This window comes from Carcharhinus amblyrhynchos, chromosome 17 (genome assembly GCF_965287045.1).
Source record: "Carcharhinus amblyrhynchos chromosome 17, sCarAmb.v2.hapA, whole genome shotgun sequence".
In the NCBI taxonomy this organism is placed as follows: domain Eukaryota; kingdom Metazoa; phylum Chordata; class Chondrichthyes; order Carcharhiniformes; family Carcharhinidae; genus Carcharhinus; species Carcharhinus amblyrhynchos.
Window position 1 is genome coordinate 58240502 of NC_137340.1, and position 27295 is coordinate 58267796.

At 44.0% G+C, this 27295-nt stretch overlaps 1 protein-coding gene across 3 annotated transcripts in view; it reads left to right on the forward strand.

Moving 5' to 3' along the window:
* The window catches only part of sh3pxd2aa (SH3 and PX domains 2Aa), a 610480-nt gene extending 583651 nt beyond the window's left edge, over positions 1 to 26829 (forward strand). For all 3 annotated transcript variants that reach the window (XM_080206018.1, XM_080206019.1, XM_080206020.1), the window contains one exon: positions 14384 to 26829. In XM_080206018.1, the coding sequence (XP_080062144.1) occupies positions 14384 to 16363 (1980 nt within the window). In that variant the 3' untranslated portion in view covers positions 16364 to 26829. The remainder of the gene's footprint in view (positions 1 to 14383) is intronic.
* The last annotated feature ends 466 nt before the right edge of the window (positions 26830 to 27295 follow it).

Here is a 27295-nt window from a genome sequence, read left to right on the forward strand (position 1 = left end):
TCCCAACAATAAAAAGGAACAATATTGCACTTTTTACAACTTCTACTTTAATAATCAACCCAAAATCAACATCAAACATGAGTTAACAGGAAAACTGTAATCAAAGTGAACTGCAAATTACACTTTAAATAACAGATATAGCAGAGATAGATCGACTGGCTGCCACTTAGAATCAGTTTATCTTCTTAAGTTCTCTGCCTGAAAGCATGTTCCGACACAGGTTTAAGGTGCTGGGGAGTAGGTGCAGAGGAGATGTCAGGGGTAAGTTTTTCACTCAGTGAGTGAGTGGAATCGGCTGCCATCGGGGGTGGTGGAGGCAAACTTGATAGGGTCTTTTAAGGGACTTCTGGATGAGTACATGGGACTTAATAGGATTGAGGGTTATAGGTGAGCCTGGTAGGTAGAGATAAGATCGGCGCAACCTGGGGCCAAAGGGCCTGTTTGTGCTGAAGTTTTTCTATGATTGTATGTGTTTGATCAGGAATCTATCCCTCTGATACTGCCTGCCATTGATATATTTTAGGAAGAATTGCAAGTTAATACTCAACCTGTTTGCTGGTGTAATGAAGCCATCTTCCTTGGTCATCAATTCTGAGACTGAGACTCGAGCCCAGAGCTTCTGGCTCAAAGGGAGGAAGCTACGCACTACATCAGCAGACCTTCCCCCATTAAGAAAATATGGCATTAATTCTAGCCATGCAGTTTTTCAGACCTATGAATTTGCTCAAGCCAAATTCCAGCTCCTTTTCTTTAAGGCTTCAACCACCATCACATCCAAGTAGCTTAACACTAGTTGCGCTTCTTGGTACAAGTTCCACCCATATGAGCAGCATGGTGGCACAGTGATTAGCACTGCTGCCTCACAGTGCCAGGGACCCGGGGCAGCATGGTGGCACAGTGGTTAGCACTGCTGTCTCATAACGCCAAGGACCTGGGCTTGTTTCCTGGCTTGGGTCACTGTCTGTACAGTGTCTGCATGTTCTCCCTGTGTCTGTGGGTTTCCTCCAGGTGCTCCGGTTTCCTCCCATAGTATAAAAGATGTGCTGGATAGGTGCATTGGCCATGCTAAATTCTCCCTCAGTGTAACCCAAACAGGTGCAGTGACGAGTGGATTTTCACAGTAACTTCACTGCAGTGTGAATGTAAGCCTACTTGTGATGCTGATAAATAAACTTTAAACAACAGCCCTTCTTTGGGTCCCTCTTAGCCCTGTTTCTTTTCCATTTGCGCCAGGACTATCTTCTCCTCACAGCCTACCTGCATTAAGCTCCATTGCTAAGATCATCTCATGCTCTGTCTTCGTGTCTGCTTTCAACCAGGATATAGCTGTATTGCAGACTTGGGCAGGGAAGTGACAGATGGAGTTTAATCCAGACAAATGCAAGGTGGAAGATCAAATTCAGGTGTGAATTAAACAGTAAATGGCAGAACCCTTAGGAACACTGACACACAGAGGGATCTGGGTGTACAGCTCCATGGATCCATGAAAGTGGCGACACAGGTGATTAAGATGTTCAAGAAGGCATGCAGCATGTTTGCCTTCATCGGCCAAGGCGTCGGGTATAAAAGTTCACAAATCATCTTATAGCTGTATAAAAATTTAATTAGGCCACATTTGGAAAATTGCATACCATTTTGGTTGCCACACTAGCAGAAGGCCGTGGATGCTTTGGAGAGAGTGCAAAGAAGGTTTGCCAGGATGTTGTCTGGTCTGGAGATTTTAGATATGAGGAAAGCTTAAATAAACTTGGAATGTTTTCACTGGAAAATTGAAGATTGAGGAGCAACCTGATTGAAGTCTACAAAATTATGAGAGACATAGATAGGGTGGATAGTCACAGGATTTTTCCCAGAGTGGAAGGGTTGACTACAAGAGGGCACAGGTTTAAGGTGAGAGGTGGTAAGTTTAGTGGAGATGTGAGGGAAGTTTTTCACACAAAGAGTGGTGGGTGCCTGGAACGCACTGCCAATGGAAGTGATAGAAGCAAGCATGTTAGCAACTTTCAAGGTGTATCTTGATACAGACATGAACAGGAGGTGAACAGTGGGATAGAAACTGTGTATCAGGACAGGTTCGGTGGGCCAAAAGCTCATTGTCCATCTGTGTAATTGCTATGTCACAACAAAATCTAAATTTTTATTTTCTCTAGACTCTTGTTTAAAATTTTTGATATGATTCATAAAATTACAGAATTTAGACTTCTTTGAAACACTCTGTAATGTTGATGCAATTTGAAATAATTTTATTACTAATCTGAAGTTTGTTAGTGAGCAAGGATTGGCCATAGAACTATATGGATATTATTACAAGTCAGTATTCTGTGAAGCTTGCCTGACCCGTAACATCTTACCTTGAATTTGGCAGGATTAGCGTGAGAGGTTTCACTCCAGTTGTGATTCAACAAACTCATGGGAGCTTTTATCAAAAACAAAGTTTAATTAAGAATATTGTTGACATGTATAGTAAGACAGTTAGCAAGAACTTTTAACCATTACGAACAAGAATCACAACATCCAGGATAATGTATAACTCTTTAGGAAATATCTCTAATGTGTTCCAACCAAAGCCAACATCCAATACACAAAACCCTCCAAATAAACACAATCCAGCATATGTTAATAGCTACTTGTTACAGGAATCCTGCCTCCCGGGTTGAATGTTGAAAATCCCTTCTGAAAAAACTCGGAAGAGATTGTAGTCAAATCTGTTTCCCAAAACACAGCTTCTTTAAGGCAGAACCAAACAACAAGAAGAAGCAGGGAGAGAGAGAGACTGCTTCTGAGCTTGCTGCTAAACTGTTTCCCAACACAAAACTGAAGCCCGAAAGTGGTAGTGGAGGATTGCTTCTCTGAGTGAAGCCCTGTGACTAGTGGTGTGCCACAGGGATCAGTGCTGAGTCCATAGTTGTTTGTCATCTATATCAATGATCTGGATAATAATGTGGTAAATTGGATCAGCAAATTTGCTGATGATACAATGATTGCAGGTGTAGTGGACAGTGAGGAAGGCTTTCAAAGCTTGCAGAGGGATTTGGACCAGCCAGAAAAGTAAGCTGAAGAATGACAGATGGAGATTAATGCAGACAAGTGTGAGGTATTGCACTTTAGAAGGACAAACCAAGGTAGACCATACAAGGTAAATGGTAGGACACTGAAGAGTGTAGTAGAACAGAGGGATCTGGGAATAAAAGGGGCGCCACAGGTAGATAGGGTCGTAAAGAGTGCTTTGGTGTATTGGCCTTTATAAATCAAAGTACTGAATATAAGAATTGGAATGTTATGGTGAGTTTGTATAAGACATTGGTGAGGTCAAACTTAGAGTATTGTGTGCAGTTTTGGTCACCTAATTACAGGAAGGATATTAATAAGATTGAAAGAGTGCAGAGAAGATTTACAAGGATGTTGCTGGGACTTGAGAAACTGAGTTACAGAGAAAGGTTGAACAGTTTAGGACTTTATTCCCTGGAGCGTAAAAGAATGAGGGGAGATTTGATAGAGGTGTATAAAATTTTGATGGATATAGATACAGTGAATGCCAGCCGGCTTTTTCCACTGAGGCTAGGGGAGAAAAAACTAGAGGACATGGGTTAAGGGTGAAAGGAGAAAAGTTTAAAGGGAATATTAGGGGGGGCTTCTTCACACAGAGAGTGGTGGGAGTGTGGAATGAGCTGCCAGATGAAGTGGTGAAAGCGGGCTCACTTTTAACATTTAAGAAAAACTTGGATAGGTACATGGATGAGAGGGTGTGGAGGGATATGGTCCAGGTGCAGGTCATTGGGACATAGAACACTACAGCACAAACAGGCCCTTCGGCCCACAAGTTGCTCCGATCACATCTATATCTACCAAGCCATAGAACTATCTGTAACTCTCAATCCCATTAGATCCCATTAGATATACTCATCCAGAAGTCTTTTAAAAGACCCCAGCGAGTTCACCTCTACCACCACTGACCGTAGAGTGTAGTAGAACTCCTCGACCTATCTTCATAAGGCATGCCTCCCAATCCAGGCAACATCCTTGTAAATCTCCTCTGCACCCTCTCAATAGCTTCACATCCTTCCTGTAGTGAGGCGACCAGAACTGAGCACAGTACTCCAAGTAGGGTCTGACAAGGGTCCTATAAAGTTGCAGCATTACCTCCCGACTCCTAAACTCAATCCCTCGATTAATGTAGGCCAGTACACCATATGCCTTCTTGACCACATCCTCCACCTGCGAGGCCGATTTAAGAATCCTTTGGACCCGGACCCCAAGATCCTTCTGCTCCTCAACACTGCTAAGACTCCTACCCTTGATATTGTACTCCTGCATCCCATTGGTCCTGCCAAAATGGACCACGACACATTTATCCACGTTGAAGCCCATCTGCCAGTTCTCTGCCCAGTCTTGCATCCTATCTATGTCACTCTGCAACTTCTGACATCCCTCCAGACTATCCACAACACCACCAACCTTCGTGTCGTCGGCGAACTTACTAACCCATCCCTCCACTTACTCATCCCGGTCATTTATGAAAATGACAAACAGCAAGGGTCCTGGAACAGATCCCTGGGGCACTCCGCTGGTGACCAACCTCCATGCAGAAAAAGACCCATCCACAACTACTCTCTGCCTTCTGCAGGCAAGCCAGTTCTGGATCCACAAGGCCAAAGCCCCTTGGATCCCATGCCCTCTCACCTTCTCAAGAAGTCTTGCATGGGGGACCTTATCAAACGCCTTGCTGAAGTCCATGTACACCACATCCACCGCTCTTCCTTCATCAATATGTTCAGTCACATTTTCAAAGAACTCAGCTAGGCTCTTAAGGCACGACCTGCCCTTGACAAAGCCGTGCTGACTATTCCTGATCATTCTAAACTTCTCTAAATGCTCATAAATCTTGTCCCCCAGAATCCTCTCCATCAACTTACCAATCACTGAGATCAGACTCACTGTTCGGTAATTTCCCGGGCTATCTCTGTTCCCTTTCTTGAAAATAGGAACCTCATCCGCAATCCTCCGGAACCTCTCCCATCTCCATCGACGATGCAAAGATCATAGCCAAGGGCTCTGCAATCACTTCCCTCACCTCCCACAGTAACCTGGGGTACATCCCATCCAGTCCTGGTGACTTATCTATCTTGATACGTCTATATTGATAGGTCAGTCACCAGTGGAATGCCCCAGGGATCTTTTCTAGCACCCTTGCTGTTTGTCATTTTCATAAATGACCTGGATGAGGAAGTGGAGGGATGGGTTCGTAAGTTCACCGACGGTACGAAGGTTGGTGGGATGTCAGAAGTTGCAGCGTGACATAGATAGGATGCAAGACTGGGCGGAAAAGTGGCAGATGGACTTCAACGCGGATAAATGTGTGGTGGTCCATTTTGGCAGGACCAATGGGATGAAGGAGTACAATATCAAGGGTAGGAGTCTTAGCTGGGTTGAAGAGCAAAAGGATCTTGGGGTCCAGGTCCATAGGACTCTTAAATCGGCCTCGCAGGTAGAGGATGTGGTCAAGAAGGCGTATGGTGTACTGGCCTTCATTAATTGAGGGATTGAGGTTAGGAGTCAGGAGGTAATGCTGCAACTTTATAGGACCCTTGTCAGACCCCACATGGAGTTCTGGTCGCCTCACTACAGGAAGGATGTGGAAGCTATTGAGTATGGTTAGTGGCGTTCTGGCAAATAGGGTCCAGGTGAAGGCTGGGATGAAGGCACTTTATCTGAATGCACGAAGCATTCGGAATAAAGTGGATGAGCTGGTGGCGCAGATCAGCACAAATGGATATGATCTGGTGGCCATTACAGAGACGTGGCTGCAAGGTGACAGGGACTGGGAGCTGAATGTCCAGGGGTATCAAGTGTTTAGGAAGGATAGGCGGGAGGAAAAAGGCGGGGGGGCGTAGTTCTGCTGATTAAGGATAGCATCAGGGTGGTAGTAAGGGATGATATTGGAACCAAAGAGCAGAACGTGGAATCGTTGTGGGTGGAGATTAGGAACAGCAAAGGGAGGAAGACGCTGGTGGGTGTCGTCTATAGGCCCCCGAATAATGATCTGGAGGTGGGGCGGGCTGTTAATGTGCAAATAAGTGCGGCGTGCAGGAATGGGACGGCAGTAGTTATGGGGGATTTCAGTCTACATATAGATTGGTCGACCCATGTTGGACGCGGTGGGCTCGAGGAGGAGTTCTTGGAATGCTGCCGGGATAGTTTCCTTGAACAGTGTGTGTTGGAGCCGACAAGGGAGCGAGCTATCTTGGATCTGGTGTTATGTAATGAGGCGGGTAGAATTAGGGACCTTGCGGTGAAGGATCCTCTTGGGGAGAGTGATCATTGTATGGTGGAGTTTCTGGTGCAGATGGAGGAGGAGAAAGTGGGTTCCCGGACACGCGTCCTTTGTTTGAACAGAGGGGAGTACGGTAGGATGAGAGAAGAATTGACGAATGTTGACTGGGGGAGCACGTTGGAAGGTAGGTCTGCTGAGGAGCAGTGGAGGATCTTTAAGGAGATCTTTCTTGGTGCTCAGCAGAAATTTATTCCAATGGTTAAAAAGGACTGTAGGAGGAGAGGTAATAAGCCATGGATAACGAAGGAGGTGAAGGAAAGTGTTAAATTAAAAGTGGAGGCGTTTAGAGTAGCTAAGAGTAGTGGGCGAGAAGAGGATTGGGAGAGGTTTAAATGTCAACAAAGATTGACAAAGAAGTTGATAAAGAAGGGTAGGAGAAACTATGAAGCTGGGCTAGTGCTTAATATAAAAAAGGATAGCAAGAGTTTTTATAAATATATAAAAAGGAAGAGGCTGGCCAGGGTGAACGTTGGACCCTTAGAGGATGAGAGGGGGGACTTAGTGGTAGGGGATGGGGAAATGGCTGAGGTCTTGAATAACTTCTTTGTTTTGGTCTTCACGGAGGAGGACGTGAATAATTTGCTGGGTGTTAGCGATGGAAAGGTGGTAGGACTGGAGGGTCTCGATGACATTATTGTTACTAGAGAGGCGGTGCTCGACAGACCGGAGGGACTGATTGTGGACAAGTCCCCAGGACCGGATGGAATGCATCCGAGGGTTCTGAAAGAAATGGCGGAGGTGATAGTGGATGCCTTGGTGGTTATTTTCCAAACGTCGCTGGATTCCGGGGAACTGCCGAAAGATTGGAAAGCGGCTAATGTTACGCCGTTGTTTAAGAAGGGTGGCAGGCAAAAGGCGGGGAATTATAGGCCGGTTAGTTCAACGTCTGTTGTAGGTAAAATGTTAGAATCCGTCATCAAGGAGGAAATAGCGAGGCATCTTGAGGGGAATTGCTTGATAGAGCAGACGCAGCACGGTTTCGTTAAGGGGAAGTCGTGTCTGACAAATTTATTGGAGTTCTATGAGGATGTGTCCAGGGCGGTGGATAGAGGAGAGCCGGTGGATGTGGTCTTTCTTGATTTTCAGAAGGCGTTTGACAAGGTACCTCACAAGAGGTTATTGCAGAAGGTCAGGGGACATGGAGTTGGGGGTAGGGTGTTAGCGTGGATAGGGGATTGGTTGTCAAATAGGAGGCAGAGAGTGGGGGTTAATGGGTGCTATTCGGATTGGCGGATGGTGACTAGTGGAGTGCCCCAGGGGTTGGTGCTGGGGCCTCAGCTGTTCACCATTTATGTAGATGATCTGGAGGAGGGAACCGAGTGTATGGTGTCGAAATTTGCTGATGACACCAAGATTGGTGGAACGGCAAATTGCGCGGAGGGTGTGGAGAGTCTGCAGAAGGATCTAGATAGGCTGTGCGAATGGGCCAGGAACTGGCAAATGGAATTTAATGTTGGCAAGTGTGACGTGGTCCACTTTGGTAGGAATAATGATAGGAAGGACTATTACTTACGTGGCGAAAAACTGCAGCAGGCGACGGTGCAGAGGGACCTCGGGGTCCTTGTGCATGAGTCGCAAAAACCCAGCTTGCAGGTGCAGCAGGTGGTCAGGAAGGCGAATGGGATGCTGGCCTTCATAGTGAGGGGGATTGAATATAAAAGTAGGGAGGTCTTGCTGCGGCTGTATAGGGCATTGGTGAGGCCGCAGCTGGAGTACTGTGTGCAGTTTTGGTCGCCGTACTTACGCAAGGATATTTTGGCCTTGGAGGGAGTGCAGAAGAGGTTTACTAGGCTGATACCGGAGTTGAGGGGGTTGAGCTATGAGGAGAGGCTGAATAAACTAGGCTTGTACTCGTTAGAGTTTAGAAGAATGAGGGGAGATCTCATTGAGACGTATAAGATGATGAATGGGATGGATAGGATAGAGGTGGAGAGGCTCTTCCCGCTCAGAAAGGACAGCAGGACTATGGGGCACAGCCTCAAGATAAAGGGGGGGTCGGTTTAGAACGGAGTTGAGGAGGAACTTCTTCACACAAAGGGTGGTGAATCTCTGGAATTCTCTGCCCGTTGAGGTGGTGGAGGCTGCCTCGCTAAATATTTTTAAGATGCGGGTTGATGGGTTTTTGATAAGCGAGGGGATTAAGGGTTATGGGGAGAGGGCGGGAATGTGGAACTGAGCCACGACAGATCAGCCATGATCTTATTGAATGGCGGGGCAGGCTCGAAGGGCTGGATGGCCTACTCCTGCTCCTATTTCTTATGTTCTTATGAGAGGGTGCAGAGGAGATTTACAAGGATGTTGCCTGGATTAGGAGGCATGCCTTATGAAGATAGGTTGAGGGAGCTCGGTCTCTTTTCCCTGGAGAGATGAAGGTTGAGAGGCAACCTGATAGAGGTTTATAAAATGTTGACAGTAATAGATAGAGTGGATTCTCAGAGGCTATTTCCCAGGGCTGAAATGGTCGCTACGAGAGGACACAGGTTTAAGGTGCTGGGAAACAAGTACAGAGGAGATGTTAGGGGTAAGTTTTTCACTCAGAGGGTGGTGAGTGAGTGGAATCGGCTGCCGTCAGTGGTGGTGGAGGTGAACTCGCTGGGGTCTTTTAAAAAACTTCTGGATGAGTAGATGGGATCTAATGGCATTGGGAGTTACAGATAGTTCTGTGGCTTGATAGGTATGGATATGATCGGCGCAACTTCTGGGCCGAAGGGTCTGTTTGTGCTGTAGTGTTCTATGTTCTATATGTTGATAGAATTTAAAAGTGCCAACACATCCTCTTTCTTAACATCCACATACTCAATCTTTTCAGTCTGCCGCAAACCTGGAGTACAACTTCCCAGATCAGTTTCCACCGTGAATACCGAGGCAAAGTACTCATTAAGCACCTCTGCCATTTCTTCCGGTTCCACACAGACTTTTCCCCCTTCACCTTTTATAGGTCCAATCCCTTCACTTCTCATCCTTTTACCCTTCACATATTTGTAGAGCACCTTGGGATTCTCCTTAATCTTACCTGCCAAGTCCTTCTCATAACCCCTTCTGGCTCTCCTAATTTCCTTTTTAAGCTCCTTTTTACAAGCCTTATACTCCTCTAGACCTTAACATCTCCTAGCTCCCTGAACCTTCTGTACACCTTTCTTTTCTTCCTGACTAGGTTCATCACAGCCTTCGTGCACCATGGTTCCCATGACCTACCAAAACCTCCTTGTCTTATTGGAACGTTATCGTGCAGAGCTCCAGTCAAACATTCCTTGAAAATCCGACACCTTCCTTCTGTATTTTTCCCCAAGAACGCCTCCTTCCAGTTTATTCGTCCAATTTTCTGCCTGATGTCTTCATATTTCCCCTTACCCCAGACAAACTCCTTCCTAGCCTGCCTGATCCTATCTCTTTCCAATGCTAGCATAAAGGAGATAGAATTATGATCGCCATCCCCGAGATGCTCTCTTCATCACAGCCTTCGTGCACCATGGTTCCCATGACCTACCAAAACCTCCTTGTCTTATTGGAACGTTATCGTGCAGAGCTCCAGTCAAACATTCCTTGAAAATCCGACACCTTCCTTCTGTACTTTTCCCCAAGAACGCCTCCTTCCAGTTTACTCGTCCAATTTTCTGCCTGATGTCTTCATATTTCCCCTTACTCCAGACAAACACCTTCCTAGCCTGCCTGATCCTATCTCTTTCCAATGCTAGCGTAAAGGAGATAGAATTATGATCACCATTCCCAAGATGCTCTCCTACCAAGAGACCTGACACCTGTCCTGGTTCATTAGCCAGCACCAGGTCAAGTACAGCCTCTCCTCTCGTAGGTTTATCCACGTACTGTGTCAGGAAACCCTCCTGAACACACCTAACAAACTCCTCCCCATCCAAATCCCTTACCCTTGGGATATTCCAGTCGATGTTTGGGAAATTAAATTCTCCCATCACGACAACTCTGTTATTACTACATCTCTCTAGGATCTGTTTCCCTATCTGCACCTCAACTTCCCTGTCACTATTCGGCAGCCTATAGAAAACACCCAGCAAAGTTATCAACCCCTTGCTGTTCCTAACTTCCACCCACAGAGACTCCGTAGACGGCATCCTCCTTCTCTGCAGCCATGACACTGTCCCTGATCAACAGTGCCACTCCACCACCTCTTTTGCCTCCCTCCCTGTCCTTCCTGAAGCATCTGAATCCTGGCACCTGAAGTACCCAGTCCTGTCCCTGAGACATCCAAGTCTCCGTAATGGCCAGCACATCACATTCCCAAGCTGCAATCCACACCCTAAGCTCATCTACCTTATTTACTACACCCCTGGCGTTAAAACAGACACACCTCAGCCCCTCGGTCTGGGCGCTTCCCTTCTCCATCACCGTCTAACCTCCCTCTCATACTGTCTACAGTCCTTCCCTACCTGGGAGCTAACCTCCTCGCTCTCAGTCTCCTCATCTCTATTCCCTCCCCCCAACCTTTCTAGTTTAAAGTCCCCCCAGTAGCCCTAGCCAGTCTTCCCGCCAAGATATTGGTCCCCCTGGGATTCAAGTGCCACCCGTCTTTACTGAACAGGTCACACCTGCCCCTAAAGAGGTCCCAATGATCCAGGAACCGGAATCCCTGCCTCCTGCTCCAGTCCCTCAGCCACGCATTCACCCTCCACCTCATTCCATTCCTGCTCTCACTCTCCCGCGGCGCAGGCAGCAATCCTGAGATTACTACCTTCGCGTTCCTCTTTCTCAGCTGTCTATCTAATTCCCTATAATCCCTTTTCATGACCGCTTCCCTCTTCCTGCCTATGTCAGCGTACCTAAGTGAACCACGACCTCCGGCTCCTCACCCTCCCCTTTCAGGATGTCTGGGACACGTCCAGAGACATCCCGGATCCCAGCTCCAGGGAGGCAAATCACCATCCGCGACTCCTGTCTGCATCCGCAAAAACGCCTGTCTGATCCCCTCACTATGGAGTCCCCTATTAACACTGCCTTGCTGCTCTTTTTCTTACTTTTTTGGAGTACTGGGTCAGGCTCAGCTCCAGAGACCTGGCCACCGCTTCCTCCCCCAGGTGAGCTGTCCCCCCCCAGCAGTACTCAGGCAGGAGTACTTATTTTGAAGAGGGACATCCACCGGTGAGCTCTCCATCACGTGAGCTTTCCTCTTCCTAACAGTTACCCACGTGCCTTCCTCCCGTTGCCCCGGTGTGACCACCTGCCGGTAGCTCCTGTCAATTACCTCCTCATTCTCTCTAATGAGACGAAGGTCCTCGAGCTGCAGTTCCAGTTCCTTAACCTGGTCCCTTAGGGACTGCAGCTCCACACACCCAGCACAGATATGGACATCTGGGAGACCAGGAGCCTCCAGGACCTCCCACATATTGCATTGGCAACAACATACTGGCCTCACACTCATACTTGTCCTTTTTAGAAATACAGAGAAAAAAGTAATAAAAACTTAAAAACTTACCTTGCCTCACCCTTTTCGCTTAGGCCCTGTGAGCCAAAGCCCTTACAGCTCACACAAAAAAAACAAAAACAAACTTACCTGTTCTCACTCAGAGCCCCTCTCTCTCTCTCTCTCTCTCTCTCTCTCTCTGTCTCTCTCTTTTAGGTTAGAGGAGGTGGGAGGGTGGGATACTCTACCTGTGTAGAGTATTGGGATTCCTCACCGTTCCAATTTAGGGTAAGGGAAAAAAAACTACCCAAGTGTCTTTGCAAACTCCTTGCAGTTTCCGGTATAAAATTTAAAGAAAAAAAGACTAGCAAAGTTAGTTTTAAAAACCGCTTTAACTTACCCCCAAGCTCTCCTCTCACAAATCGCTGCCTCTCTTCAGTGCTCCCAAGGAACAATGAGCTCCCAAGGAACGTAGAACAGTACAGCACAGTACAGGCCCTTCGGCCCTCAATGTTGTGCCGAGCTATGTCCAATCCCAAGATCAAGCTATCCCCTCCCTATAATTCTGGTGTGCTCCATGTGTTTATCCAATAACCATTTGAAAGTTCCTAAAGTGTCTGACTCCACTATCACATTAGGCGGTCTATTCCACACCCCAACCACTCTCTGGGTGAAGAATCTACCTCGGACATCCCTCCTATATCTCCCACCATGAATCTTATAGCTATGCCCCCTAGTAACAGCTACATCCACCCGAGGAAATAATCTCTACACGTCCACTCCATCTATCCCTCTCATCATCTCATAAACCTCTATTAAGTCGCCTCTCATCCTCCTCTGTTCGAAAGAGAAAAGCCCCAGCTCCTTCAACCTTTCCTCATAAGGCCTACCCTCCAAACCAGGCAGCATCCTCGTAAATTCCTCTGCACTCTCTCCAATGCTTCCACATCCTTCCGATAATGAGGTGATCAGAACTAAACACAATATTCCAAATGTGGTCTCACCAACATCCGGTATAGTTGCAGCATAACCCCACGGCTCTTAAACTCAAACCCCCTGTTAACAAACGCTAACATACTATAAGCCTTCTTCATGGCTGTATCCACTTGAGTGGCAACCTTCAGAGATCTGTGGATATGAACCCCAAGAGCTCTCTGTTCCTCCACATTCCTCAGAACGCTGCCGTTGACTCTGTAATCCGTATTCACGTTTGTCCTACCAAAATGAATCACCTCGCACTTATCAAGGTTGTACTCTATCTGCCACTTTTCGGCCCAGCTCTGCATCCTATCAATGTCTCTTTGCAGCCTGCAAGAGCCCTCCACCTCATCCACGACTCCACCAATCTTGGTGTCGTCAGCAAATTTACTAACTCACCCTTCAGCCCCCTCTTCCAAGTCGTTGATAAAAATCACAAATGGCAGAGGACCCAGCACTGACCCCTGTGGTACACCGCTGGTAACTGGCCTCCAGTCTGAAAATTTTCCCTCCACCACCACCTTCTGTCTTCTATGATACAGCCAGTTACTTCTCCAATTGGCCAAATTTCCTTCTATCCCACACCTCCTCATCTTCTTCATGAGGCTACCATGGGGAACCTTATCAAACGCCTTCCTAAAATCCATGTATACGACATCAACTGCTCTACCTTCATCCACACACTTAGTTACCTCCTCAAAGAATTCAATCAAATTTGTGAGGCAGGACTTACCTCTCATGAAACCGTGCTGACTATCCCGGATTAAACTGAATCTTTCCAAATGGTCATAAATCCCATCTCTCAGGACCCTTTCCATTAACTTACCGACCACCGAAGTAAGACTAACTGGCCTATAATTACCAGGGTCATTCTTATTTCTTTTCTTGAAAAGAGGAACAACATTTGCCACTCTCCAGTCCTCTGGCACAATTCCCATGGACAGTGAGGACCCAAAGATCAAAGCTAAAGGCTCCGCAATCTCATCCCTTGCCTCCCAAAGTATCCTAGGATGTATCCCATCTGGCCCAGGGGACTTTCAAAATTGCTAATACATCTTCCCTCAGAACATCTACCTCCTCCATCCTATCAGCCTGTACCTCGCACTCCTCCTCAAAAACATGGCCCCTCTCCTTAGCGAACACTGAAGAAAAGTATTCATTCAACGCCTCTCCTATCTCTTCTGACTCCATGCACAAGCTCCCACTACTATCCTTGACTGGCCCTAATCTCATCCTGGTCATTCTTTTATTTCTCAAATAAGAGTATAAAGCCTTGGGGTTTTCTTTTATCTGACCCTCTAAGGACTTCTCATGTCCCCTCCTAGCTCTCCTAAGCCCTTTCTTAGGCAGACCAGGCAGAAAAATGGTTCGGCACAGCCAAGAAGGGCCAGAAGGCCTGTTTCTGTGCTGTAATGTTCGATGGTTCTATGAAAGCCTGAAGGAAAGAATCCCGATCACCTGACTACCACAAATAAAACTGAAACCCCGATAACCTGACTGCTACAGCTTAGCTCCACCCCCAGTGACCTCGTTGAAGCTGTAAACTACATCATTTTTAAACAAGAACCTTTCTTAAAGGTACCTTCACATGCCAATCTGTACATTTGCTTGTGGTTCTGGGAACATGTTTTACACACTATCATTGCTTCATTGTCCTTTGATACCTGTCTGAAATAACTGTTTACATGTTTAATCCTCAGGTGATTGAGAAAAATTTAGGTGGCTGGTGGTATGTGCAAATTGGACAGCAGGAGGGCTGGGCACCGTCTTCATACATTGACAAGAGGAAAAAGCCAAATCTGTCCAGGAGAAGTAGCACACTAATTCGGCCAAAAGTACCTCCCCCAGCACCACCCACCAAAAACAAGCCAAGTTCCGAGGAAAAGGATGCAGAAAATGAGAATGATTGCATGCAGCAAAAAGCCAAGTTTGAGGAACCAGAGTATGATGTTCCTGCTGCAATCTTTGACCCTGAGCCCCAAACAGGATTGACGTTGGGAGCTGATGAACAGACAAAGGAGGCTTCATTAAGTCACGACCAAGCTGAGTCCAGCCAACACCAAAGCAAATCCTGCTCATCATCCACACCACGGAGAACCCGCTTCGAGGTGAGCAAATCTTCAGAAAACTTATCCCTTGATGACCAGCCTGTACATCCTCTTAGTAATAAAGAACAGAACCAAGATGGCAGCAGCAATAGTTTAGAATCTAATCGGCTTTATGAAACTGTTACTGAAGTTGCTGCAGCATCTGAGACCAACACTTCACCCAAATACATTTCACCAAAACATTCACCAAAAGAACTTCAGTTAAAATCTGAGAAAAAGATTGATGTAAGTGCCTGCATCATCCCGAAAACAGTGCCAAAGAAAGACAAGGAGGTGTTAGAAACTAATGCCCCCACAGAGCAGAATGCTGTCCCCATAGAGCAGAATGCTAGCCCCAGTCCCGTAACCAGATCAAAGCCTTCTGTGAGACCAAAGCCTTTACTGGTGAAACCAGAAGCACAGACTATGGAGATCAGTACTATCAGACGCCACCTTCGGCCTACAGGACAGCTGAAACACAGCTCCAAAGGGGCAAAAATTGATGATGCAGAAACTATCTCACTGACATCGTCTGAAAATTCAGAAGATTCTTTCACCAAAAGCATAGTGGATCTTACCACAAATATATCGCCCATCCAAGCTGGACTAGCAAGACCTATTGAGCAGGAAACTGAATCGTCATGTCAGTACAAAACGGTGGATAAATATGAAAAAGTTCAGGACAATGAAATCAGTTTCCCAGCAGGCGTAATGGTGGAGGTTCTGGAAAAACAGGACAGTGGTTGGTGGTTTATTCGAATTGGAGATGCTGAGGGCTGGGCTCCTGTCTTCTACTTAGAGCATGTTGGTGGCAGGCCAGCAGAGAATTCTGGAGAGGCTGAAGCATTTTGTGGAGAGAGCTCAGTGAATGAAAACCAACTTAACAACATGGAGAAAATAGACAACAAAGTGCAGGCATTAAACAACATCAACCTTGGTCTAAAGAGAGCAACTCCCCCAATTCCTGCAAAACCCCCTGGTGGCTTTACTAGGCTAGGAGGAAACACAAATGGTTCAGTAAAGATGAGAAATGGGTTGAAACAGGTAGCTGTGAGGCCACAATCTGTTTTTGTTTCCCCCTCGAGCAAAGAAAGTAACAACCTCGCTGGAACACTCAGGAGGAATGAATCTATGACATGCCACGAGAATATCTGGTCCACAGTGAAAATCCGTCGTAATGCATCCTTCAATAATATCCGCTTACGGAAAAAGAGCGATGAGTCTGACACTCTGCACCCGGCTTCAATGTCAGTTCCCAACCAGGCAAAGGTCAGACCTTCAGAAAGGTGCAACATTAATGAACCTGATGCCACGGGCAGAACTTGCCAAAGAAATGGAATTCCTGTGTCAGCTGTGAGACCAAAGGCAGTGTGCATTCAGGGGAAGCCTCAGTTCATTCAGAATAACTGGAGGGAAGTATATGTTACAGTCGCTGACTATCAGGGAGATGAAGAAACCATGGGTTTCCAAGAAGGCTGCTCTGTGGAGGTGCTGGAACGTAATCCCAATGGTTGGTGGTACTGTCAAATAATAGACAGTGGATGCTCTCAAAAAGGCTGGGTGCCTTCAAATTATTTAGAAAAGAAGTATTAATATTTCTTCCTTTATATAAATATTTTTAATTTATCGATGCAATGTGCATTTTCTAATGGGACTGTCAGGAGACACTGCAAGCCTGCAATGGAATAAATGTCGCAATATTTCAACTGCTGGATTGCTGAGCTAGTTTATACCAGTGAGACTGTAACGTAAAGGTGATTGAGTACGTGGAACGCCACTTGTAGACAACTGGGATTGTGTAGTGTGTCTGCACACGGTGAGTTCAGGACACTAAAGTGTCTTGAGTAGAATTAATAGTTTACAGCTGGACAGAGGTGAGTTGCATTTCCCACATGCAACAGATTTACTCAAAAGCCGGACCTTTGAGCAGAGTTGGATGTTTTAAATTAATTATTATTGTTATATTATTTACTTCAAACAGAATAGGCAGAAATTATTCTGGATTGTTTTCACTGGTGCCTTTAGTATGCCCAAAGTACATAAAACCGAAAATTATCATTCTTTTCTGTGCCAAAAATGTCAGAAGTTAGTCTGAGAGATTTTTTTTGACTCGATGGGATTTCAGCAGCCTCTAGGTTATTGTATAGTTTGGTAGAGGGGAGACCAAAGGGAACCAAAACCATCCACAGGGATAGATGAGTCAAAAAGCACCAAATATTTGTGGATGTGCAGAGATAGATGCTGGTTACATGAACAAACTCTTTCACTGTATTTGCTATTTTTGTTGTTTTGTCACAAGATTTCTCTGGTTTTGCCATATAGATTCTAGCCATGTTTATGCTCTTGTTTTAGAAATTGAGGCCACAAAATCTCTCCGGAATGACAAAAGTATGTCTGTTCTATAGTGGCCCAACATTATTGGACCCTGTTTGTATTTGGAGTGTTATTGAGGTGAAGTTTTCAGCAGAGTTCCTGATATTCAGAAATCATGTGGCCACAGCATGCTTTATCCACACTCTTTATTTGGATCGAATCTATGCATCACAATATAGATCTCAAATTTAATATTCCTTTTTAACATATCACACACAAGAAAGCTCACACTGCTTAATAAGACACAGAGAACATCAGAAATCTGAATGATGTGAGCTTTCAATGCAGTATGGTTTATTTATTTACGAAATCTTTTCTACTAGTTTTTTGCATAAGTTTTCCAAAGGAGGGAAGATCTCTTGTGTATAGCATTGCTGCAGAGTACTGATTAAACAAGATCATAAACAAGAGACTTAGACCCTGGTTGATGGGTGGATGTAGGGATCTGGTCAAAGATGCAGCATTTTCTGCTACACATATTGCATTTCCCTTGTTATCAACAGAGACTGTGGCTCAGGCGTCCGTCACTAGATACTTAACATTGCAGTCCTCATTTATACATTTAGGGATATGATTCTACAGATTTGATTTATCAACTGAGATGCATATTGGTACCATAGCACATTAATTGGGCTTCTCAATGTATTGTCATAGTTACATGACATTTTGAGTAGAAATGAAAGATGCCAATTAAAAGTTGGCATGACCTTGGCTATGGCTGCGAGTGACACATGGACTAGACACGTTCAGGCAATGTTGGCTGCCAGAAGGATATAATGCTTCCTTGTCAGCTGGGCAGTATTACTCTGCACAGTATTGCTCAATGCTATTTTATTAACCATTTTGCAACCAGCAATGCTTTGCTTGCTAGCATTACTCTGTAGAAGTACTAATGGCGTTCAGAGTGGTACATCTGCAGATGATGTACAAACACTTGTTCTAGGAACTGAGAAGAGTCCCTTTTATTAGACAATTATTATATCAGTTGCCTTTTCTTTCATTGGTTATTCAGGAATAAAGCATTTCTTAGATGATGTAATGCACACTCTGTAAACATTCTTGAAGTTATATAATATATAAAGCAAACTGAAAAGAATTAAAGTTTACAGAGGTGTGCTGGCTAAATTATAGACACATTGAAAATGCAACTGAACATTGTACATTTTAACAGGCAATTACTGCCAGAATAGACTCAGAGTTATTACATCAGGGATGGCTGCATTCCTTCAAACTGAATATGTGTTTTTTTGAAAAAGCATAAAGAATTGTACAGCTTTTCTGGAAGTAGCTTCAGGTTCAGAAGAATCCGCTTTTTTAATATTGATTGACCTCAGCATATCTACTTCAGTAGACCCTAATTTCTCTTCTACATTTTATAACCAGTTCTTCTTGAGATGTTGCTAGATTTCATAATTTTATTCTGAATGACTAAGCAATAAGACCAAACCTGTCCATTTATCATATCTGAATTTCGTATCAGCTCATTCCTGGATTCTTCCAATCTTAAGCGTTTACTAACTTCACGAGGGAATTTTTGTATAATCAGTCTAGAATTTCCATAATCCTGAAATATAGATAGGTTGTGCATATAAATATAGAACATAGGTAGATTCAGCCTCAGTCATCAGTTTCAGTTTGATGGTCTTGAATCAGATATATTTACTTTCTGTTTTTGTATTTAAATTTATGCCTAAAAGACATAAAATGAGGAAATGTGCAATATAAAATTGGTGTAAATTATTGAGGGTAAACTTTGATATTGGGCAGTTGATGGACATTTAATGAAGATTAATTAATGCTTTTGAGTTTGAAACAGGGTTTCTAACAGTTTCTCTGCAGAAACTATCAATAGATCTAGGAAGGGCAAGAAGTTGAGGTTGACAGTGTGTGGTTTGGGATATTGAATAGCAAGGGTCTGCTATCAGTGAATGGTGTATTATGAAAAGTGAACAAATCTAGCTTTAATGGATTGGTGCAAATGAGATAAAACAGAATAATGATCGGAAAGAACTTGGGCACTGCCTTTGGACCTATTGATTTCAATCTCAATCATCAGGTAATGGGGAGCAAGATTTATTTTCTCTTTTGAAAGTAGCTTACGCATCTAAGTACTGATGATTCCAATATGGTGTGGCCTCGTTGGATAATAGTATGGTCCATTTACATTGTGCTTTGTTATAATCAAACAATCACCCTACTATATCATAGTTCACAAATTAACTGTGTTAGGATGAGTTATTGACACCATTGTCTATTTTCAGCCAAAGTGTAAGCAAATGTGGTCATAGAATGAGGTTTGGAGGATGCATTCTTGTGGAATATGCTAGGGAAATTGGGGGTCATGATTCACCTGGGGTCAGGATTCACTGTCACCTTTATCCACCGCCCTGGTTCTGATGTTGTTAACAGCATGCACATGGTAAGCAAAAGCACATTTTGTGATCCTGGAGATTGTTTCAACTGAAAATTAACACTTCAATTGTGACTTTTGGTTTGAGTAGTGAGCAGAAGAGGGCAGTTGTCTAGAAGCATGATGAGTAAAGTGGAGCCCAAGTATGTTACAGAAGCAATCAATCAAAGAGTGATTGTAGCTCAGAAGGAGGCCATTCAGTATATCACATCTATTCCAACAACCAGTCTCAGATCCCAGCCCTTTCCCTGTGGGCCTGCAAATGTTTTCTCTTCAGAGCAAATCCAATACCCAATTAAAAGCCAAATCTGTCTCCACTGCAATTTTAGGCAATGCATTCCAGATCCTGACCACTTGTTATGCAAAAAAGTATTTTCAAATGTTGTTCTTTTGCCATTCACCTTATCTTGATGTCCTCTGGCTCTCAGCCCTTTCACTAATGGAAACTCTACCTGGATCCCTCACGATTCTGAACATTTTTATCAAATCTCCTTTCACCTTCCTCTTTTCTAAGAAAAACAGCCGATCCGTCCCCTTAACTGAAACCTCTCATCCCTGATACCATTCTCATCAATCTTTTCTGCATTTTCTAATGCCTTTATATGGATTTGAATGATTGCCTGTCACACTGGAGCTGAAAAAGAGTGAGCACCCTGACCATTGGGTCTGCTACACTATTCATGGCTAACCTTGGGCTTCAACTCCACTTTTCTGTCCACTCCCCACAAAAGACCAGAATTCTGTCTCTGTCTGCCTTTGATAACTTCGGTGGTGATGTACTCACAATCCTCAGGATTCTAACCCACAAGGGAATTCCAAAAATTGAAGAAAATGAAACATGGATGTCATTGGCTAAGTCAAGCATTTATTGTCCATAGCTAGTTGCCCTTGAGAAGGTGGTAGTGAGCCATCTTTTAGAACCTCTGCAGTTTCACCAGGAAAAGTCATTGAGGTTTACAGCATGCAAGCAGGCCCTTTGGCCAAAGTTGTCCATGCTGACAGTCCTGCTTATCTTACAGTTAAGAGCTTGTTCTGGCTTATCTACCTACCCACAAATGTGTTTGGTAGCTGCAGGTCATCCCAACCCACTGGCACAACTCATATCTAATAAGAATTATAAATTCATGGCCCCTGCCTCTGCAATTTCTACTCTCACTTCACTCAGTGGAACTCTTTGCTGCAGAAGGCTGTGGAGGCCAGGCCACTGAGTGTCTTTAAGACAGAGATAGATAAGTTCTTGATTAATAAGGGGATCAGGCATTATGGGGAAAAGGCAGGAGAATGGGGATGAGAAAAATATCAGCCATGATTAAATGGCGAGAAGACTTGATGGGCCGAGTGGCCTAATTCTATTCCTATGTCTTATGGTCTTATCTGACGAATATATCTGGCACTGATAGCAATGGAAGGGAGCCACTTGACCTAATTGTTGGCACCATGGGGATATGTTTCCTACCTGTGGCTTCCTTTTTGAATTAAAAACACTTCGCATCCCACTGTTCCTCCAGAGCTGCCATTAAGAGGAAGTTTGCATTCAGTTGGAGGTCTTTCCTCACAATTTCCCAATAAGGGGAAAGGTGAGAGGGGCTAGGATGCAAACCAATACACGGTCACACCTTTAATGAAAGTCCTTATGCGAAACAGTATATGTTAAAAATCAGTAAATTCTTGAATTCTGTGTAATGTAGCCATTCAGATCTACTTGCCCTACTGTGAATATCCTGTAAAGATTATTGCTACCATAAGTTAGACCTGTGTTTCTCAACCTCCTTTTCCTTCCCAAACCATGGACTGGATTTTCATTGACCTTTAAAAATAGCAGGTGATATCTGGATCTAGATTTCTGTCAGATCCGTTTTTGATGACTAAGATCGGACAGGCATCACTCACAAGAGAATCCCAAACCCAGTCAGACCATCTAAACTCAGTGCTGAATACAAACTAACCCCATTTCTGCTGCAACAGAACCTCAGTGTGTGAATTACATTTATAGGTCATAGGAACAGATGGAAATGCTCAGGAAGAAGGATAGGGCCTGCAGACTATCAAGGTATGAAGTTATATAAATCCCCAGCCCTTTCATATTAAATGAAACAGCTTGTCTCAGTGAGAATGCGAAAGAACAACTCAAACAATTCCAATAGCTTTGTGTTGACATTACCCCAAGAGCAAGCGTTATGGTTGTCTGCTCTCCAAAACCTACAACAAGCCCAGTAAGGAGGGTTGTAGGTTCATGGATTGATGGATAACTCAAGGATGTAACTAAACCAATTTAATAAAAGCAAAATACTGCAAATACTGATATCTGAAACAAAATCAGAGAATGCTGGAAAACCCCAGCCGATCTGACATCATCAGTGGAGAGAGAAAACAAAGTTAATGTTTCCAGTTCATTTGCCTCATCTTCAGAACTAAAAGAGAGCAGAAATGTGCTGGATATTGTATACAAGAGTGGAACACTGATTAGAAGGAGCTGGAAGAAATTGCAACAAAATGCAGCAAACTTAAGAACAAGTGACAGATGGCCCGGGGCGGGAACAGAGGGAGTGACTGCTTTGCAGACTCAATTTCTCCGTCGCAAGCAGGACCCTAACCTTCCTGTTGCTGCCATTTCAACTCAGCATCTTGCTCTTATGCCCACACGTCCATCCTTGGCCTATTGCAGTGCTCCACTGAAACCCAATGCAAACTGGAGGAGAACATTTTGTCTTCCAGTTAGGCCTATTACAGCCCTCAGGGCCCAACATCGATTCAACGAATTTAGACTGTGGCCTTTTTCTTGCATCTTAACCCCTTTTTTACATATCCCTAACTGTCCCAATGCAAAACCCTCCCTTCCTCCGCCACCTCCCCCCCACTTCCCCTTCCATCACCGGCCTGTCTGTTCTTAAGTTTGCCACAGATTTGTTGTAGTGTTTCCTAGCACTCACTGATCACTATTCCAGATGTTCCACTGCCCTTATGCAGTATAATATCCAACACATTTTCCCCCCTCTTTTAGTTCTGAAGAAAAGTCAAATAGACGTAGTACTTTAACTCTGTTTTCTCTCCATCCAGAGGCTGTCAGACCTGTTGAACTTTTCCAACATTCTGTTTATGTTATTAAACGATTAGTTGTCTTTGATACGGGTTTATGAATACAAATCTGTTTTCATAAGGGATTAAAAATTTGAGGTCTTTAATAGTTTTGAATGGGCTTTCATGAATGGGCTTTATTTACCATAGTAACACCTGTTATAGGAGTTTAGATCTTTATTTTGTTTAATCTCACATGGTGAGATGGACTGGGATGGTGGATGAGTTGGTATGGAGAATGTAATAGCAAAGGGTGATTGGTGAATTGGCATTAAATTGGCATAGGACTTGAGGGTGGGGGGAGTGCACAAATTGACATGAGTTGGGAATGGGGAGTGACTGGGGGTGATGGGTGTGAGGGCAAGCAAACCCAATATTTAACACAACAACATAGACAAAGTCCCAGAGGACTGAGGCAGGCCTTTTAGTCAGTTTGTCTTGTCACACACAGTCTCTGCTTCCAGCGCTTATTGCTTACCTGTGTCGGGGGGTGGCAGACATGAATTGTTCCACAATTCCTTCCTCCCCATCCACTGCCAACCAGGAAGAAAAGTCAGACGTAGGGAACACTTTTTCCTGCGTTGGGTATGGTGAGCTGGGAAATTTCCCAACTCATTATCTGCTTCTGAGCAACAATCCAGTCCCTTATTGTTTTGCTATCATATCGTGCACTAAGGAAGAAATTATCCTTTCTCCTATTGCATTATCTTTCAGATGTGTGTAACTGATTGTGAGCATTTCTCTTCTCTCAGTGATTGTCTTTGTTGAGTTCTGGCAGATCCCACAGGCAGAATAGAACTGTTTTCAATACTCCAGGTGCTTCAGCTGTGTAGTTGTTAATTGAGAGGCTAAGAATTTGCAGCTATTTTTAATTCCGATTGCCTCCAACCTTGCTTCTTAAATCCTGTGCCACAGACCTGACCTTGATCTTCATTGCTGGACAATAAATCTTTGGATTTGCATCTGTACAGTCACAGCTGTTGTGTGCTTTGCATCGGTGCTATCTGTATCCTTGGTTAATGATATCACACTTTAAAATCAACAGATAATGATCATCTCTTTATTAAAATAAATGGTCCAAAATGTAAAATTCTGAATCTATAACCTTCACTTTTATGTTCTACTTTCCATTGGTCAGATGTCTTCAGTTGAACACCTGAATATTTAATTATCAATGTTGAATTTTAATTGAAAAAGTAATTATTTGTATTTATTATCTCATGAGTGCCATGTCCAAAAGCTCGTTCTTTGCTGATTTTTCATCTGGAGCTCTTTATCTTGCCATTGTTTTGTCGATGTTGGTTTTATTATCCACTCTTGGGCAAAAGCAGGGAGGCAGGTCCCAGGTCTATCTCAGCCTGAATGGGAATCAAACTTGCACTGTTGGTATTATTCTGAACTAGCCAACTAAGATAGTCACCTAAACCACTGACACAGTTACATCCCTCAGTTTAACATTTTAGAAAAAGAGTGGCACATTTAACAATGCAGGATTGCTTCCATAGTGGATTAGCGCATTGGCTTCCATGTTCTCAAGCCCTGGGGCTCAAAGACACAACCTTTTGATTTGGGAATTATTAACATGGAATTGATTGCATTTTAAAAATATAGATAACAATGACATGTTGTGAGCACCCAGGGGGGTTTTATCATTCAAAGGCACTCAGTGCCAAATCGAGGAAACAGGATCTGACCCTTCTCTCTCTCATGATCCTCATCTTACCCTGACTCACCTATGGCATGGCACTTCCACTGATCTTAAGCCTGCAGCTGCCACTGTTCCCAATGGTGCTTCTTGCAATGCATGGCTGCTGGCCCCCGAATCATTAACAGCTCTCTAGGGGAGAGGGGATGCCAAATTTCTGCTCCCAGTTTCCTTGATCCTAGAGAAAGTAAGCTGACGCTCACTTAGCTGCCTGGTTGGTACTTAAGATTCAGGGCCTTCCCCACAGAAGGTGACACAAGGCTCTCGCTGACTCACTCAGTTGGTAGACTCAATTTAAATTTTGCCCACTTTTTCCTTTTTTGTAATCGAAGGGCTTTAGGATATGTGTGGGGACTGGGTCCAAGTAGCTAGTACAGTGGGCCAAGTGGCGACTCTCTGTGCTGTACCAATCTGAATTTCTCTCCTGTTGTCTCATCATGTAGCGATGGTTATTCAAGCTTGGGCACTTTTCCATGGCCTCCAGTATCTGTACTATGAAACCATTCTTCATGCTTCGTTTAATATGCATGTGGTTCTACATGGTGAGAAGTTAGGTATTCAACATGGGAAGATCACAGTCAACCCAATCCCTAGCTCACCTGACATCCGTAAGTTACTGGAACAGCTTCAGCAGAATGAACCTTTTTTCCTCTCTGGCCCATGACTTCTGACCTCATTGCCCCTATTAGCTAACCTGGAAAAGATCAAGAAATGGGATGTGGTCTGTATAGTTCAAAACACTAAGCAGTGTGTCTGCCCATTAACCCAATAAAACTAATAACACAGGAGCTCCAGAGGACTGAGAACGTAACACTGATTTTATTTTCCATTATCAATAGATCTCCTTTCTAAATGTGTGAACAGAATTTAAGCTATCCTGAGGTTACATCCTCAAACCATGTCATTACACATTCCTCGAGAGGCATGCATGCTCTGCATCTGTCTTAACTCATTTGCCTATTTACATGTAGACTAGATATTGAAACCACTTTTATTTCACACACAGGCAAGAAACACACTCACACCCACTAGGTAATGTGGAATTACATCTTTGCAGTTTTTTGTATTTCATATTCAGAGCCTGATGGCAGATTGAATAAAGCAGTTTGGATTTGAATGCATGTATTGCTTTGTAACAGGGGCATTTGGGACCATACTGTAAACCTCTATGTCTATAAGTGCACGGGGTGCTGAAAATTAAATTTAGAACTGACAGGCAAAATATTTGACAAGTATTTGAAAAGTTTGTTAAGCGTAGAAATAAAGTCAAAATTACTGAGATTATTTAAAGTATAATTCTGCAATAGAAGAGATTGGAAGCAGGATTTTATCACTCAGTTCTGGGATTGAATGGGAGTCCCAAGCCCACAGTTGTTTGGTGATAGCTTAGCATTGCAACATTCCTGGAGGCAGCCTTCTAATTGGCCACATCCAAACTCACTGTCCTGTTAAGGATGGCAAGTGAGATGTCAATGCTGCTGGCCCAATCAGGGGGCTGGAAGCTCTGAAGCTTCAGAAGTGTCACCCAGTGGAGAGAAGCACTGCTGCAGCAACTTTCAGAACACAGGGACTCTGAACATTACATCTTAGTATGCACCACTGTAAAATGTAAGCACCATTTGGTTTCCATAACCTCCAAAGCATCTTTGAAGAAGTGCATTGGAAATGGCTGTGGATCCATTAAGGGTACACATAATGGCCTTTTTCTATTTGTTCTTCATCTGTTCCCCTGTGCTTTATGTTGACCAAGTTTGGATTCTGCCTTTCACAATAGTACAGATAAAACATTCCCAGCAGTTTTGATTTGTCAGTGCTAGGTCACCATTAGGACAGCATGCAATCTGTCTTCAATGTCTGGAGCAATATCTGTATCAAATACTGATGCACCATCAGTCATTGTATTTTGTGGTGGTTATTATTTAGTCCATTAATATAAAACAGGCTGCTTCTCTGGGTTCATTGCTTCAAATCAGCAGTATTGACTTTATCTAATCGGTTGCAAAGAGGTTTCTGTTAGTGAAACATTTCATATAGTTTTTCGAAAATGTCCACATAGTGTCTGTAACTCTCCAGAACAAAGATAGTATAGTTAACTTTCATAGTGATGTCTTGTTTCAATATGAGAAGAAATTCTTCAGAGCAATTGGCTGAACATTGACCAAAAGCGTCAGGGTTCACTCTGGTCTTCATTTGCCTCCTCATTATATTGTGTTTGCCAATCCTCTAATTTATAACAACAAAGACATTTATAACTTTCTTCACATCTCTGGTTGCCAGATTATCAAGCCTACCATACTACTTAAGGAGTACAAAGCCTTGTGGTTCTGGGGAGCACATCCCATCTGTAGATATTTTGTGGTCCTGGATGGTGATCCTTTTCTATGATTAGTAACCAAATACTCTTACTACTTTACCAACTGATACATTATTGCCTCTTGTAATATATTCATATGTTATGAGCATGCGTAGTGTGCCATGGTATCATTAAACACGTGAACTGACCATCTTAGTGTCTGTCTTTCATTGCAAGTTGCCTGTCAAACAGATTTTGGTGATGAGATTCTTTGGTAGCAGATCTCAGTAGAGAATCAGCTGATTTCCAGTGACCTCTCTGTTCAGATGGTGAAGATTTCAACTGGATTGTGCTGAGTTTCACTGACATTGGCTGGGACTTTTAATGGGATGGGGGTGATGGGAGTGGAAAATCTCAAGAAAAGCCCAATTCGCATTTCATGCCAATATAAATATGTCACATCATTGTTGCCCCCCCCACCCCTGTCAATGATGTACCCTCTGACCTGCCCCCCGCCCTCCCCCCAGTAAGAAAGTCCATTCAGGTTACCAAGAGGACAGAATCCTGACTGGTCTCCCAAGGTATGCACCTAGTGAGCAGATCTCTGCAAAGCAGTAGCTCAGGTGAGTGCATCACTTGGGGTGAGAGAGTCATAACTGGGCATTAACC